Here is an 18,281-nt window from a genome sequence, read left to right as displayed (position 1 = left end):
CAGATTTAGATAGGCTCAATGCAATCAATTCAACTCCCTCTTTGCTAAAGCGTCGATTGGATCTTCAAACTAAATTCGATCTTCTTACTACTTCCGATGCAGAGCGCCTCCTTTTACATGCACGCAGCAATTATTATGAATATGGTGACAAAGCCTCTAGGTTACTAGCTCATCAGTTAAAAAGACGTGCAGCTTCTCGATTGATTCCCCAAATAAATGACCCGGAGGGTGAGCTGGTTTTAGATCCACTGTCCATTAATGCAGTTTTTAAATCATTTTATTCTGAACTTTATCGATCAGAAGCCGCGTCTGACAATGAGGTGTCTGCCTTCTTAGACCGCTTAGAGTTTCCCACTGTAGATCTGCCAGATGCAGAATCTCTTGATTCACCTCTGACCATAGAGGAGATAAAGATTTCTATTAAAGCCATGCAGACTAATAAGGCTCCTGGTCCAGATGGGTTCCCTGTTGAATTTTTTAAAAAATTTATTGATAAATTGGCTCCTATTCTTTTGGCAGTCTTTGAGGAATCTTTAGCTTCAGGAACTTTGCCACACACGATGACACAAGCTTCTATTTCACTTCTTCTTAAAAAGGACAAGGACCCTGATCAGTGTGCATCATATAGACCTCTCTCTCTCTTAAACGTGGATGTAAAGATTTTGGCCAAGGCCCTAGCGCTGAGACTGGAGAGTGTTTTGCCCGGGGTTGTTTCACATGATCAAAATGGATTTATCAGGGGTCGTCAGCTTTTTTTCAATGTTCGTACACTTTTGAATGCTATATTTATGGAACATTCCACTTCTTTTCCGGAATTAGTTATCTCTCTGGATGCAGAAAAAGCGTTCGATAGAGTTGAATGGAATTTTTTATTTTTAGTGCTGCAGAAATTTGGATTTGGAGATATATTTATTTCCTGGATTAGACTTTTATACACTACTCCTCAAGCTAGTGTACATACAAATGGTATTCGCTCTCAATATTTTCCATTGATGCGTGGGACAAGACAGGGGTGCCCCTTGTCACCATTATTATTTGCTTTGGCTATCGAGCCCTTGTCTATTGCTTTAAAGTCCCTTCCACTTTTTCAGGGTATTGTACGTGCTGGTGTCGAGCTAAAACTATCTTTATACGCTGATGATCTGTTATTATATGTGACTGATCCCGCCTCTTCCATTCCGTCAATTCTATCTCTGTTGAATACATTTGGCTTAATTTCGGGATATAGAGTAAACTTGCAGAAGAGTGAGTGTTATCCAATTAACACATTGGCCCTGACATTTAATCATTCTACTATACCATTTAAATTGGCTCCAACAGGTTTTAAATATCTGGGGATACATGTCTCTCGCACCCTACCATCTCTTTTTTGCAATAATTTCACTCCTTTATTAAATAAACTCAAATTGGACTTGCAGAGGTGGAAATCCCTTCCTTTGTCCTTGTTAGGCAGAATTAATGCCATAAAGATGAATGTTTTGCCTAGATTTCTTTTTTTGTTTCAGTCCATTCCCTTATATTTACCTAAAAAGTTTTTTAAAGATTTAGATCAGCTTATCATCTCTTTTATTTGGAATGGCAAGCCTCCTCGAGTAAGTAAATTAGTTTTGCAAAGATTCAGATCTGATGGAGGTCTCTCCCTCCCTAACTTTTCATTCTATTATTGGTCAGCACATGTTCACAAAATACTTTATTGGCTTCACTCTCCAGAGTCGCTGTGGTGCAGACTGGAGACTCAAACCTGTGTCTCTTCCTCTCCAGTTGCTCTTCTTACCTCTCCCTTACCTCTTAAGATTAAAATTTTTTCCAAAAACCCAGTGTTGATCTCCACTCTTCGCATCTGGTGCCAGTTTAGACGCCATTTTAAATTCTTAGCTCCTTCTTTGTTAATGCCTATCTTGAATAATCATTTATTTCCCCCATCTTTTTCTGACACTGCCTTTCTTATTTGGCAAAAGAGGGGTATAAAATCTTTTGGTGACTTTTTTAAAGATGGCAATTTTTGCACCTTTGCACAACTGGCCTCTGAGTTTAACCTGCCCTCTTCGCATCTGTTTCGATATTTCCAGATCAGACATTGTGCCTTATCTCTCTTCCCTATCTGCCCTATAGTGCAGCCTTGGGATGATTTATTATCTTTAGATCCTCACAAAAAGTCACTTATATCTAGATTGTATTGGCAACTTCTAAATTTTGATGTAGCTGGTGTGTGTAAAATTAAATGTGCCTGGGAGGAGGAGTTGGGCATTTCTCTTTCGGACCAATGGTGGGTCACAGCAATTAAGGTGGTGCAGTCTTGTTCACCCTGTGCAAGGCTTCAACTGATTCAATTTAAGGTTTTGCATAGAATGCACCGTTCTAAATTGCAGTTATCAAAATTTTATCCCAACCTAGTCAATGATCGGTGTGATAGGTGTTCATTTTCTCCTTGTAATCTAAGCCACATGTTTTTCTTTTGCCCAGTTTTGCAGAGGTTCTGGACCTGTTACTTTGATATCATGTCCAAGGTTTTGGAGGTTGAAATAGATATGTGTCCACTTGTGGCAATATTTGGCCTTTCCCTTCAACTATCCTCACTTACCCGAAGGCAGGCACAGGTCTTGGCCTTTACATCCTTACTAGCAAGGCGCCGCATCCTTTTTTTATGGAAGTCCTCAAAACCTCCTTCTGTTGCTCTGTGGCTTCAAGATGTAATTCAGTTTCTCAAAGTGGAAAAGATGTCATGTACCTTGAAAGGCAACTCCGCCTCATTTTACACCAAATGGAACTCTTTTCTTTCCTACGTTGATTCGCTTTCGACATTGCCGGCTGACTGAACCTGAACTTTGGAGTACTATAATAATTTGGATTGATTTATAATAATAATGATTATTATTATTATTATTATTATTATTATTATTATTTTTTTTTTTTTTTTTTTTTTATTTATTTATTTTTTTATTTTTATTTATTTATTTATTTATTTTTTTGTCAGTGTGTATTTTTGTTGTGCTTGTTTTTTTATTTTTTTTTATTCATTATCTCATTCAAATTTGCTTTATTGTGAGTTTGTATGGCTAGGGTGGACAAAAATGTTTGGGGGGGGATGGGGGGATGGGAAAAAAAAAAAAATGTTGAGCATAGAAAGTGTTGTTTTTCACTGTCAAGTAATTGTAACTGCTTTTGATTTTGCTCTAAAATATAATAATAAAAAAAATAAATAAATAAAAATAGCCTCAGTCTTACGTTTAGGTTTATTAGGCATTAGGCATACACTGCAAAAAATCAATTGGCAAAAACTAGACAAAATATGTGTAGATTGAAATGTTTATGCTCATGTTAAGCAAAAAAACCTGCCAATGGGGTAAGCAAATTGTATATATTAGTAAGATTTATTATAACAAGCAATCACAACGTGTCAAAATGAATGAAGTAAGACCTAAATCAAGCAAATATCACTGTTTTTTGGCTTACATTTGGGCACAAGAAACTGAATAACGTGACTGGTGACTTGTTGTCTGTGCTTATTTTAAGTTTAACCCTTGTGTGGTGTTCATATTTTTGTTACTCGTTTACTTTGTTACTTGTATTTAATTCAGCAAAATTAAGCAATTTTACATTAAAATGCTTTACACATGCTTGCTTCACATTTGCCCTTTACCTTTCTTATGTTACATTTCTTTCAAAAAGTGCTACTCTTTTTTTATTAGTTTTTTAATAAAATGTAAAAGAAAATGAATTAAACTCAAGATATGAGTAGAAAATATGTTTAGTTTCAAATTTACAAATGAAGCAATGTTTATTAGCCCTTGGCCAAACATACTGTATGTAATATAAATGTGTAGTACAGTGTGTGTTTATCGTAAATGTGTTTTGATATATGTTTTTCACAAAAAAATGAGCCATTGCCAATGAGTTTGAGTTAGAAAAAATATATTTTTAGTATCATTTGATGAAAAATGAAAACCATGAACACCACACAAGGGATAAACTACTTTTTATTAGAGAAAAAATAAGATTTATTGCCTTGAAATTGAATAATTATACTTCCTAAGATTTAGTTTTTTGCAGTGTAGGTTTAGTGTCATTAGGCACAAATGAACAAATGCTTGGGTTGTTGCTGTTGTCTAATTAAATCGATTTTGGCACCTTCAGGTAGGAACATCTGGCCGCTTTTCCACTTCAAGGCATGAAGGGTAACCATTTCAGATTGTAGATACTGTAAATGTACAGAACCATTTACTGTAGTTAAAGGCTAAAGCCTGATTTATACTTCTGTGTTGAACCTACGCCATAGTCGACGTGTATCCAGCGAGAGTGCCCTATGAAGCGGAGTGAGTTTATACTTCTGCGTGCGCGTATCAGCGGCTCTGCATTGCTCTGCAGTTTAAACCGCGAGGGTGGGAATGTGTGGACGGGAACACGAGGCCCGGTAGACCAATCACAGGCTACGACATAGGGTATGTAGCGACGCATAGGTCATAGGTTTGATGCAGAAGTATAAATTGGCCTTTACATGTACATTTTTTCTCAGGTATGGAGGGACTGGAGGAGGCATTTAGTGTCGATGAGCATACAGCTCTAGAAAAAATAAGAAACCACTTAAACATTATGAGTTTCTTTGATTTTAGCAAATTGAAAACCTCTGGAATATAATCAAGAGGAAGATGGATGATCACAAGCCATCAAACCAAACCAAGCTGAACTGCTTGAATTTTTGCACCAGGAGTAAAGACATAAAGTTACCCAAAAGCAGTGTGTAAGACTGGTGGAGGAGATCATAATGCCAAGATGCATGAAAACTGTGATTAAAAAGCAGGGTTATTCCACCAAATATTGATTTCTGAACTCTTAAAACTCTTAACACTTTATGAATATGAACTTGTTTTCCTTGCATTATTTGAGGTCTAAAAGCTCTGCATCTTTTTGTTATTTCAGCCATTTCTCATTTTCTGCAAATAAATGCTCTTAATTACGATATTTTTATTTGGAATTTGGGAGAAATGTTGTCTGTAGTTTATAGAATAAAACAACAATGTTCATTTTACTCAAACATAAAACTATAAATAGCAAAATCAGAGAAACTGATTTAGAAACTGAAGTGGTCTCCAAATGAGCTGTAGATGAACAAATGCTTGGATTGTTCTTAATGTGTTAAAGTCAGTGCAGTTTTGTTTTCCCAGAAAATCTTACAGCACTTCATGCTTCCCTCTGCTGACAACTTTTATGGAGATGCAGATTTCATTTTCCAGCAGGACTTGGCACACTGCCAAAAGTACCAAATGATCTTATATAATATTCTAATTTTCTGAGACACTGATTTTTGGGTTTTCATTGGTTTTGAGCCATAATCATCAACAATAAAATAAATAAACAATGAAAATAGATCCATCTGTGTTTAATACATCTATATAATATATGAGTTTCACATTTTCATCTAAATTACTGAAATAAAGTAACTTTTCAGTGATATTAAATTTTTTTTAAGATGCACTAGTATTAGTAGTTCTGAGACTGTTTTTTTCCTTCAGACATAATTATGTTTGTCCTTCTTCTGTCCCTCAGAAGCAGAGGAAGCTGAAAGAGAGACGGAGGAGAGAGAGAAGGAGGGGTGGAGAGATGGAGAGGAGGAGAGGACAGAAGGACTGGACCAGCAGCTCAATGAGACCTTGAATGGTGGGTGGTAATGTCTGAGACTGCTGGGACTATGGGATTTATTACTGAGGCCCACGTATTCTCAAACAGCCAGCGATGGATGATGGAGGAGAACAGACAGTAGCAGAACTAAATAATAATAATAATAATAATAAAAGAAATGTATTACTTTTCCTGACCTGTTTTTCAATATCTGTTGTGTAACAGTTACAGTGTGGGAGGAGTCTGGAGTGAATGAAACGGAGAGAGAGGAAAGCTATTTAACCACTTTTACCAACAATGCCACACACATGCCTTTATACGGTGAGTACAATATATAAAAAACAAAAAAATTAAAGAACTTAAAATACAACGGCTTGAAAAAACAATATTTGCCACCTTACAGATTTTTTTTTTGTGCTTTTTTGTCATACTGATTTTTTATGATTATCAAACAAACTTAAAATCAGACAAAGATAACATGATTAAATATAAAAAGCACTTTTTAAAATAATTATTTTATTTATTAAATAAAAAAACTATCCAAACCAATACAGCCCTTTGTGAAAACTAATAAAAACTGTAATCAATCTTTATTGATCACTGGCAACGAGTCTTTCACATCTCTGTGGAGGAATTTTGTTATACTCTTCTTTACAGAATTGTTTTAATTCAGACACATTGGAGGATTTTCCAGCATGAACATCCTGTTTAAGATCATCCACAGCATCTCAATCTGACTTTAATTAGATCACTACAAAACCTTCATGTAGTTTTAATTTTAAGTCATTCAGAGGTGAACTTTATTTGTTTGTGTTCTTCGGATCATTGTCCTGCTGCAGAACCCAAGTACACCTGAGCTTGAGGTCAAGAACAGATGGCTGGATATTCTCTTTCAGGATTGTCTGGTAAACAGCAGAATTCCTGCTTTCATCTATTACAGTAAGCTGTCCAGCAGCCCCAGACCATCACACTACCACCACCATGCTTAACATTCAGTATAATGTTCTTTTTCTTACACCAGATGTAACCATTTTCACTCAGTCTCTTTCTTATTATTGAATCATTAACACTGACCTTAACCGAGGCTGTAGGTGAGACCTGCAGTTCTTTAAATGTTGTTCTGGGTTCTTTTGTGACCTCCTGGATGAGTTGTTCATGCCCCTTTGGAGTCATTTCTGTAGGCTGGTCACTTCTGGGAAGGTTCAATACTTTTCCATGTTTTCTCCTTTAGTGAATAATAGCTCTCACTGTGGTTTACTGGAGTCTCAAAGCTTTAGAAATTACTTTATAACCTTTTCCAGACTGATGACTTCCAGACAGACAATGACTTTGTTTTCTCATCTGTTTTTTATGTTGTTTTCTTCAGATTGGGGCATAATGTGTTAATTTGTTTTTAGACCTTTTATCTGCTTCATGTTCTCAAACAGGTTCTATTTTCTATTTAAGTGATTTCTTGATTCTACAGGTCTGGCAGTAATCAGGCCTGGTTGTGTTTAGTAGTGAAAAAAAACTTCATTGACTTCATTCACTTTCCAAAAAGTGTGATTAGATTGGTTTGGATAGTTTTTCCCCCTTAATAAATGAAATTATCCTTTAAAAAGTGTTTTTTTATATTTAATCAATGTATGTTTGTCTGATATTACAGTTTGTTTGATAATCTACTTTTTCACTCCAACGTACCTGCCTGAGAAATATCGTTATGCGTTAGTTATTGACAGTTATTGATTACCGACCAATCATTGACCTATGATTGCTGCAGATCTATTTAAAAACGTATTGAATCTGATCAACAGCAGAAGAACAAACTGATTCAATTCCAGCGACAGAAGAACCAGATGATGCCTCCCAGCATCTGTTTGCTTCTTCTGAGACCCACACATCCATCCCTGACCCAGAGATTGAGAGAACATCCACCCATCCACTGGACTCCATGACTACAGCAGCTACACCTGCGAGAGATGAAGAGGAGGAGGAGAGCGATGAAGGGAGTGAAGAAAACCTGGACCTGAGCTCTTCTGTTACAGAACAGCCAGAGAAGAGACACGAAGGGAGTGATGAAGAAAAGGAACAAGATAAATATGGGGTAGACCAGACCTTCCAAGCCAATAATAGACCATTGATCTTGTATTCATCAAGTCAAGCTCCAGCAACAGCCAATCAGAATGCTGGAGCCACCCCCATGCCTATACACTGGTCATCTGAAGAAGAAATGGGTGAAGGGCAGGATGAGATAAGTACAGAGGAGGGGGATGACCAGATAAGAGAAAATCTAGAGGTCATCACCACCACGACACACACACCAGTTAACACACACACTCCACATACCACCACGAAGAAAACAGATGAAGAGAGTGAAGAGGAAGATGGAGAAAGTGAAGAGAAAAAACTACTTTTCTCAACGAGTCAAGCCCCGGCAACAACCAATCAAATCACTTACACTCCAAAATTCATGTTGACAGCCAATCAGAATCTGCAATCTGCGACCACACCCACTCCTGTAGGGTTGTCTTCCCAAGATGAAAAGAAAAGAGAAGACAGTGAAGACAGTAAAGAAAAAGATGAACAGAGTGCAGAAAAAATGAGTGATGAGGAGAAACCAGTTAGCTTAATAAGTCCAACCGCTGCAACAACCAATCAAATAACTTCTGATACAAAAGCCATAATGACAGCCAGTCAGAATTCTGCAGACACACCCACTCTTGTAGAAAGAGACGAAGAGAGTGAGGAGAAAGATGGAGAGAGTGCAGAGAAGAAACAAGACAAAGATGATAAAGAAATAACCTTACAAACCAATCACAGGCCATCAGTCTTGCATTCAACAAGTCCAGTACCAGCAACAACCAATCAAATCACTTCTGATCCAAAGGTAGTGCTGACAGCCAATCAGAATCTGCAATCTGCGACCACTCCCACTTCTGTAGACGAAAAGAAAAGAGATGAAGAGAGTGAGGAGATAGATGAACAAAGTGCAGAAAAAACGAGTGAAGAGAAGAAACTAGACAAGAACGATGAAGGAATAACCTCACAAACCAATCAGAGGCCATCTGTCTTGCATTCAACAAGTCCAGCACCAGCAACAACCAATCAGATCACTTCTGATCCAACGATAGTGCTGATAGCCAATCAGAATCTGCAGTCTGCAACCACGTCCACTCCTGTAGAGTTGTCTTTTCAAGATGAAAAGAAAATAGATGAAGAGAGTGAGGAGAAAGATGAACAGAGTGCAGAAAAAACGAGTGATGAGAAAAAACAAGACAAGAACAATGAAGAAATAAGTGTACAAACCAATCAGAGGCCATCAGTCGTTTACTCAACCAGTCAAACCCCAGCAACAACCAATCAAATCACTTTTGTTTCAAAAGCTGTGTTGACAGCAGCCAATCAGAATCTGAAATATGCAACAATGCCCACTCCTGTAGACTTGTCTTCTCAAGATGAAAAGAAAATAGATGAAGAGAGTGAGGAAGACAATGAACAAACAAGTGATGAGAAGAAAAAGGACAAGAACAATGAAGGAATAAGTGAACAAACCAATCAGAGGCCATCAGTCTTGATTTCAACAAGTCCAGCACCAGCAACAACCAATCAAATTAGTTCTGATCCAAAGGTTGTGCTGACAGCCAATCAGAATACGCAGTCTGCAACCATGCCCACTCCTGTAGAGTTGTCTTCTCAAGATAAAAAGAAAACAGATGAAGAGAGTGAGGAGAAAGATGAACAGAGTGCAGAAAAAACGAGTGATGAGAAGAAACAAGACAAGAGCAATGAAGAAACAAGTGTACAAACCAATCAGAAGCCATCAGTCCCGGCAACAACCAATCCAATCACTTCTGTTTCAAAAGCTGTGTTTACAGCAGCCAATCAGAAGCTGCAATCTACAACCACGCCCACTCCTGTAGAGTTGTCTTTTCAAGACGAAAAGCAAAGAGATGAAACAAGTGAGGAAGACGATGAAAAGAGTGCAGAAAAAACGAGTGATGAGAAGAAAAAGGACAAAACCAATCAAGAAATAAGTGTACAAACCAATCCGAGGCCATCAGTCCCGGCAACAACCAATCAAATCACTTCTGATCCAAAGATAGTGCTGACAGCCAATCAGAATCTGCAATCTGGAACCACGCCCACTACTGTAGAGTTGTCTTCCCAGATAACGAAGGAAAACACTCAAAAAACTGCACCAAACACACCCAAGACCCCCTGGATGGACCTCTTACGTCCACGTCCCACCCAAACCTCGGTCAAACCTGATGACCTTTCACCTTTGAAATGGACACCAACACCAAAAACATCAACCGTTCACACAATACCGACCACACACTCTCCACAAACCCACACCACTACACCCAGGCCATACACACCAAGCTCTCCACACACACACACCAGACATACCACACTTAAGATGTACACTCCGCCCACGCACACGTCACCCAAACGCACGAACGCGCCGCTTCCGAGACCTGCCGACACCCACAAACCATCTGTGACCCCTCCCACAAGACCCGGCAGCACGTCCAAGAGTTCCCATATCACACTCCACGCTAAACCTGGACACCAACCAGCACAGGCATCCCCTCCCAGAGCTCCGCACCACCACCTAAACCCGCCCAACCAACCAACTCCAGCACCCCCGACCACACAGGGTCACTCTGAGGAGGAGGAAGAGGAGGAGAAAGAGAGCAGAGTGACGAAGGATCCATCTGACAGCTCCCAGGAGGCCGACAGTAAGATTATAACACTTTTATCACACATTACAAAACATCTATCAATGTTATAATCAGTGGTGCTTCAAAGTTTGAGTTCAATATTTCTGCATAAATATGACCTAAAACATCATCAGATTTTTACACAAGTCCTGAAAGTAGATAAAGAGAACCCAGTTAAACTAATAAGACAAAAATCGATTACTTATTCATTTTTTTATTGATGAAAATAATTTAGTATTACGTATTTGTGAGTGGCAAATGTATATGAACTTCTAGGATTGGCAGTTAGTTTGAAGGTGTGGTCAACCAACAAAGAAGTAATAGTGTAATAGTTGACAAAGCCTCAAAGGACCCCAGGGTAACTTCAATCAATCAATCACTCAATCAATCCATTAATCCATCAATAAATCAATCCATCAATCCATCAATCAATAAATCCATTAATCCATCAATTCATCAATCAATAAATCCATCAATCCATCAAACAATCAATCCATCAATCAATAAATGCATCAATCAATCAATCCATCAATAAATCCATCAATCAATCAATTCATCAATCAATAAATCCATCAATCCATCAAACAATCAATCACTCAATCAATCAATCAATCAATCAATCAATCCATCAAACAATCAATCAATCAATCCATCAATCAATAAATCCATCAATCAATTAATCCATCCATCAATCAATCAATCCATCAGTCAATCAACCCATCAATCAATAAATCCATCAATCAATCAATCAATAAATCCATCAATCCATCAAACAATCAATCCATCAATCAATCAATCCATCAATAAATCCATCAATCAATAAATACATCAATCCATCAATCAATAAATCCATCAATCCATCAATCAATCACTCAATCAATTAATCAATCAATCAATCAATCACTCAGAAGTACATTGAGGGCAACCCTAACTTTAATGTAACTAAGCATTTACAAAAACTAGGATTGACACGCCAAAATAAATAATAGATAAATGTAATTATTTTAAAATAACAGTAAATAAAATTTAAAAAATAGATAAAAAAATAAAAATAGAATTACAATTTAAATTTGATTAAAGCTTGGTTTAATTAATAAGAAATTAAGATCAAAAGAAGATAAGATTTATACAACAAAATTGTGTTAAAATTAAGCTAAAACTAACTTTTACATAATACAATAAAAATACAAAAAATAAATGAACTAAAAAAAATAAAAGCAATAATAATAAAATTAATAATAGTAATAATAATAAAATAAAATAACAAAATAAGTTAAAAAGCAATAATACAAAAATATTATTATTATTGATAATAATAATAATAATAATAATAATAATAATAATAATAATAATAATAATAATAATAATAGAATGAAATAACAATGAAATAAAGAACTAAAAGAAGAACAAAAATAAAAAAATAAAGGTTAAGAATAAATAAGATTAAGTAAAACAGGTACAGGCTGTCTGAAGGTGGTTAGATATTAAATGACACCAGTGAGCTGAGTTTTAGAGTTTGGAACCTGGCAGTTGATTCACTGATCACTAGAGTGAGTCGGATAATTACTGTTCTTTACATTCATCAGTGAAGTGATATATTCTGGCAAATGACCTGAGAGTGTCTTATAAATATAAATCAACCAGTGTGTTTCCCTTCATACCGTTAAAGATGGCCTTCTAAATAACTGAAGGCCTCTCTCACATTGGCTAACGTTAATGTTCATGAGTTCACTATTAGGAGAACACTAAACAACAGTGGTGTGCATTGCAGGGCTTCAAGGAGAAAAGCACTGCTCTCCAAAAAGAGCATTGCTGCAGTTAAAATTAATGTCAACAAGCCAGAAGACTACTGAAAAAAAGTTTTGTCTATGGATTCCAGCATAAGAACATTATCCCATCTGTGAAACTTGGTGGTGGGAGCATCATTTGGGCCAGGACAGCTTGCCTTCATTGATGAAACCATGAATACTTGATAGAAAGGTTCACATACATTTGCCACTCACAAATGTGTCCTCTTTATCCACATTTGTAAAAAATAAAAATTCAGAAATATAGTAAATTCCAAAGGTATTTTAAGCTTTCAGGCAGCACTGTCAGTGATGGGTCCAATTAGGGTCAGTGAGTGAAACAGAAAGGGTTTAATATGGGCGCCATCTGGGTTAAGCAAATTGATCTCCCTATAATGATCCCATATTGTTTTATAAAAACCTTTAAATTAGCCTGTTTCTCCCGTGTGTCAATGTCAATCCATCTCCACCGCTTAAGAGTTAACTGCAGCTAGCAGTTCCGACACATGCTGTAGTTTTAGAGAAGCTAACTATAGCTAACAATAGCTAACGATAGTTACTAAAGCCTGATATAGTAGTTAAACAACATGAGTAAGTACATTTAGAAGGTTCTGATATTCCCTCTGCAGGCTTACAGAGCTCTAATTTGCGCTATTTGAGCCCTTCCCCCTTAAAGGACACACTTTACACATGCATTTCTGGACAAGCTGAGAGATACAGCACCATCACTGAGAGTTATTTATTAGAAAATGAGAAATGGCTGAAATCACAAAAAAAAGATGCAGAGCTTTCAGACCTCAATTAACACAAAGAGAACAAGTTTATATTTATAGAGTTCAGAAATCAATATTTGGTGGAATAACCCTGGTTTTTAATCACAGTTTTCATGCATTTTGGCATCATGTTCTCCTCCACCAGTCTTACACACTGCTTTTGGATATCTTTATGCCTTTACTCCTGGTGCAAAGATTTAAGCAGTTCAGTTTGGTTTGATGGTTTGTGATCATGCATCTTCCTCTTGATTATATTCCAGAGGTTTTCAATTTGGTAAAATCACAGAAATGCCTAATTTTAGGTGGTCGTTTTTTTCCAGAGCTATATATAAACATATTACAAAACATCTTGACATATTACACAATATTATACCTGAAATCTGAAAATACTTTCTGTTTTTTGACTGTCTTAGGGTTGACTTAATGTCATTAATGTTTAATTTGTGTGTTTTCCAGAGTCCCTACGTCCCCAGAAGCGAGCATTGCCATTTTTTGCCTGGTCTCTGCTGGAGGCCGCGGGACTATCTGAGGCTCAGACCCAATCAGAAGGTGAGAGGAACCACCTGCAGCTGATCAGTTTAGTGCTTCTTAAGCAGCTCCTTAGACGTAGATTCACCTTAATTTACCTTTAAGCAACTAGTTCTATCTACTCAGTTCTATTCACCGATTTTACCCATTTTAGTCATAAAAGGGCTACACATTATTTGGATTGTTCATAATAAATTAACACCATATTTTTCAGACTATAAGGCGCATTTTTACAATCCTTTAATTTCCCCAAAAATCAACAGTGTGCCTTATAATACAGTGCACCTACCAGTCAGGTATAAAGAAGCATTGAAGCCACTGCGATGAAGTACAGTGTTATAAGAGTGAGTTTTCAGTGAAGTTTCTCCAGCACTAAGGCTGGGTGCAGCAGCATTAGCATTAGCTGGTATCCACAGCGCTAGCTCTTTCACTGTTAAGAGGCCAGTATATTAGACTGTAGTCTGCGTGTTTACTGTGTTAAAACAAGCTACGTGGAATGAAGCGCTAGCTAATAGCTACCGGGAACACTCACGCATTTACGTCCCGCTACTGCTGCTGCACCCAGCCTTAGTGCTGGAGAAAACTCAGCCTTAGACAAAACATTGGAAAGCTAAGCTTACTGTACTGTTACTGTTTTCAGGAGAGAAATCTGTGTAGATTCACTATAAGAAGGGAAACATGGTGAAACCCTTGCTCTGGTGAAACCCTTTAATGATTAGAGATAATACACACAATCTTGAACAACATCCTAGCCACTGCCAGAAATAGAAAAAAAATAGCAATCACTTCGAAACACCACAACAACCACTTAGAATACCATAGTACTAGTTATAATCTAATCTGTGCATGTGTGTATGTGTGTATGTGTGTGAAGAGTGCAGCATGTCGATTACTCAATACAGCTCATCCGGAGCCGTGCTGAGGGAGTTTGAGGCTTTGGGGAAGATGCTGCACTGTCTGACCGGTCGCTGTCCTCAAGAGTACCAGTTCTATGGATGTTACTGTGGACAGCAGGGCAAAGGCATGCCTATGGATAAACTGGACCGGTAAAACAAACACAAACACACACACACACACAGACACACACACACACACACAGAAGGAATGTACAACATGGCATTCATGGCAAGAAAACTCTCTGAGGATGTGAAAAACACAATTCTTAAATTGTTAAATTGTTAAATTGAATTGTGCATCCGCCTCTTCTGAAGTTGATGCAAAAGAAAGCCTGCAAACAGATTCCTAAAGACAAGCAGTCCAAGAGCTTGGATTACTGAAACCAGGTCCTGTGGTCTAATGAGACCAAGATAAATGTGTTTGGCTCAGATTGGTGGTGGCGTCCTGTTGAGGAGTACCAAGGCAATTGTCTCTTGTCTACAGTCAAGCATGGTGGTGGTAGCATCATGGGCTGGGGCTGTATGAGTGCTGCCAGCACTTGGGAGCTGAATTCCAACATGTACTGTGACATGTGTGGTGTGTCTTGTCTTGGCCCTAATTGTAGTTCCATGGAATGAACATATTGTAATGTATATGTGTAACATATGTGTAAATGTTCAGTATCACACGCACACTATACACAGTTCTCTCTCCTGTGTGTATTTATCTCCTCTAGGTGCTGTTTTCTTCACCAGTGCTGTCTAGAGCATGTTGTGCTGCTGGGCTGCAGAAGAGACAGGAAACACCACGTCCACGTCAGCTGCCAACACGGAAAACCCCGCTGTGAGTTTTAGAACCAACATTAGTGTATAAATCACAATTAATTAATATTGTCTTTATTATATTCCTAATTATTGACATAAACCTCAGCACAGCATGAGCATGATTGACCCCAAGAATAAAGAAAACAGAAAAAGACATCAGTACTTCATTATCAGTAGTTAATAGTAAAACAAATTGTTAAAAAGTTTAAGTGCACTAAACACAGACACTGTGAGTTTAAGACATACTGTTACTAGGTACAGTGGTGTGAAAAAAAGTATTTGCTTAAATAGATCCTGTCTGACAACATAAAGCAGACAAAAGATCTCAAAAATCAACACATTATGCCCCGATCTGAAGAAATAGATGAGAAAACAAAGTCATTGATCATCTATCAGTCTGGAAAATGTTACAAAGTCATTTCTAAGGCTTTGGGACTCCAAAGAACCACAGTGGAACATGGAACACTGGTGAACCTTCCCAGAAGTGACCGGCTGACCAAAATTACTCCAAAAGGACATGAACAACTCATCCAGGAGGTCACAAAATAACCCAGAACAACATTTAAATAACTGCAGGTCTCACTTACAGCCTCAGTTAAGGTCAGTGTTAATGGTTCAATAATAGGAAAGAGACTTACATGGGAGAGTTCCAAGATAAAAAAAGCACAAAAAATAAGCCAAAAATCCGACAAAAGTGGAACTTTTTGGAAGGTGTGTGTCTCGTTACATCTGACGTAAAACTAACAGATAATTTCAGAAAAAGAACAACTTTGCTGGACAACTTGCTGTAACGGATGAAAGCAGGAATTCTGCTGTTTACCAGACAATCCTGAAAGAGAATATCCAGCCATCTGTTCATGACCTCAAGCTCAGTTGTACTTGGGTTCTGCAGCAGGACAATGACCCAAAACACACAAACAAAAAAAAGTGAAAAAAAAAACAAACAAAAGGAAGGTTTTGTTGTGGCTTAGTCAAAGTTTCTTGCAAGATCTTAATTCATGCTAAAAACCCTCCAACCTTGCAAAGAAGAGTGGAACAAAATTCCTCCACATAGATGTAAAAAAGCCTCGTTGCCAGTTATCAGTAAAGCTTGAGTGCAGTTGTTGCTGCCAATTTAAAAAGTGATTTTTTATATTTCCTCAGGTTATATTTGTCCGATATTAAAGTTTGTTTGATAATCGAAAAACATCAATATGACAAAAAGGCAAAAATCTTTTCACGCCACTGTAGGTAGGTACATAAAAAGGTAGGGTACAGTGTGTTTTGAGACTGTTTATGTGTGCTGGGTGTGACGGGATAACTGTGCCTTTTTTGAGAACTGTGAACTCAGCTTTACGACATTGTAGTTCTAATAGAACTGGCTGTTGTCTGTAACCCTGATGAAAAGAAAAATGATCAAATAATGATTATGACTAAAGGGCAGGGCTTGAAGTGCTTTAGTGAATTAAGGCACTAACACTATGACCTAAGTATTGCTGGTTCGAATCCATGGCCATTCTGCTCTGCATCAGCAGTCGGAGTCTGAGAGAGCACTAATTGGCAGTGGTTGATTAGAACAGGCATCTATCTGTTAGCTGATGTATTAGAGCTGAGTCTCTGCGCTTCCCCTGAATGTGCCTCCCTGAACTTGTGAAAGTAGTGAAAGGTGGGACCTCACTACTAATAACAGGGAGGAGTAACTAGTCTGAAGTAAGTGTATTTTTACTGTTCCTCTGTTGCAGGTATAGGAACGAGTGTGTGCGACCGGCTGCAGTGTGTGTGCGATCGCACCACGGCCGAATGCATGGCAGCCTCGCACTTCAACCATTCTATCAGCTCTCAGTGTTCTGGGCCCCGCCCTCCCTGCACACGCAGGCCCCGCCCACCACCGCCACCGCCCGCACCCCCCAAGGACTCTCCCAACTCCAGTGAGGAGAGCTCAGAAACTACCAAATCACCACCACCATCATCACCATCACCATCACGTCCCCACCATCGTCCACTCCATCCTTACACACCCAGCAAACCCGGACAAGAGAGGCCTGAGGAGCAGGGGAAGGAACCGGGAAAAGCAGAGGAAGAAGAAGAAGAGGAAGAAGAAGAAGAGGAAGAAGAAGAAGAGGAAGAAGAAGAAGAGAAAAATGAAGAGATGTGATGTTTTAAGATTGCAGGGGACTTTTTGTTACACATCTCATGGTTTGCTCTTGATTGAAGCTGAACTTTCCAGAACATTCTGATCTGGTGATGTTAGCAAGTTCTTCAAGTTGTACAGTATTTTGTAAGTTTCTTTTTTATTTTAAGAGTTGCAGAAAGTAGAACGTCTGATTTCTAATTGTCCTGAGATCTTTATAAAGGCAGAGAAAATGTAAGAAAAATATTTCACACTTCTACTCAGTGATAAAACTCCTGCATCCGGACTGCAACTGAAAAAACAGGAGGACCAGTGAATTTTTTGGGTTTCTCGGTCACGGCATCATGTTCAGTAGCTCCTCCATTTCCACTCGCTGCTGTGTTTACGTGGATCTCCGCGGAAACGCGCGTCCAAAGATGTGAATCCGGACGGGACTAAAATTACCGGAGGACCACAGAGTTCGCTGAAAAACAGTAGATAATTTAGCCTGTAATTTTCTCAGCGGACGTCTGAGAAAAACACATACATAGTCGTTCCAGACGAAAATAAAATCACAGAGTACCCCCATAAAAAAGAAACTAATCCCGCCCAAATAGGGCTAAAGACAGTTAGCTGGCTAAAGAGTCTGGTTTTTGGTGTATGATTATCTACCAGCGTTTTATGATGAATCCAAAATATGTTCCATATACAGGTGCATCTCAAAAAAACTGGAATATCATTGAAAAGTTACTTTAATTCAGTAAATTAGTTCAAAATATGAAACTCATATATTATATAGATGTGTTACACACAGAGTGATTTTATTTTAAGCATTTATTTATTTTATTGTTGATGATTTTGGCTTACGGCCAATGAAAACCCCAAAAATCAGTGTCTCAGAAAAAAAAAAAATTGAATATTATATAAGCACAATTGGTACTTTTGGCCATGTGGACAGTGTGCCAAGTCCTGCTGGAAAATGAAATCCTCCAAACCAACGCTGATCATCAGTAAATTTTACATTTCATTTGTAAACAAAGTGATCAGAGTCTGGAGGAAGAGTGGAGAGACACACTGTCCAAACT

At 38.0% G+C, this 18,281-nt stretch overlaps 1 protein-coding gene across 2 annotated transcripts in view; it reads left to right on the top strand.

Moving 5' to 3' along the window:
* oc90 (otoconin 90) overlaps positions 1–17,936 on the top strand; it is a 29,173-nt gene extending 11,237 nt beyond the window's left edge. Inside the window, exons 9-15 of one of the 2 annotated variants that reach the window (XM_022679253.2) lie at positions 5,545–5,655; positions 5,842–5,937; positions 7,413–10,337; positions 13,336–13,428; positions 14,282–14,453; positions 15,020–15,126; positions 16,829–17,936. In XM_022679253.2, coding sequence (XP_022534974.2) covers positions 5,545–5,655; positions 5,842–5,937; positions 7,413–10,337; positions 13,336–13,428; positions 14,282–14,453; positions 15,020–15,126; positions 16,829–17,241 — 3,917 coding nt within the window. In that variant the 3' untranslated portion in view covers positions 17,242–17,936. Of the gene's footprint in view, positions 1–5,544; positions 5,656–5,841; positions 5,938–7,409; positions 10,338–13,335; positions 13,429–14,281; positions 14,454–15,019; positions 15,127–16,828 lie in introns of both variants that reach the window. The other variant, XM_022679252.2, reaches the window with a different exon arrangement.
* Positions 17,937–18,281: the final 345 nt, after the last annotated feature.

This window comes from Astyanax mexicanus, chromosome 4, assembly GCF_023375975.1.
Source record: "Astyanax mexicanus isolate ESR-SI-001 chromosome 4, AstMex3_surface, whole genome shotgun sequence".
In the NCBI taxonomy this organism is placed as follows: domain Eukaryota; kingdom Metazoa; phylum Chordata; class Actinopteri; order Characiformes; family Acestrorhamphidae; genus Astyanax; species Astyanax mexicanus.
This window is presented reverse-complemented; position numbering and strand designations above follow the sequence as displayed.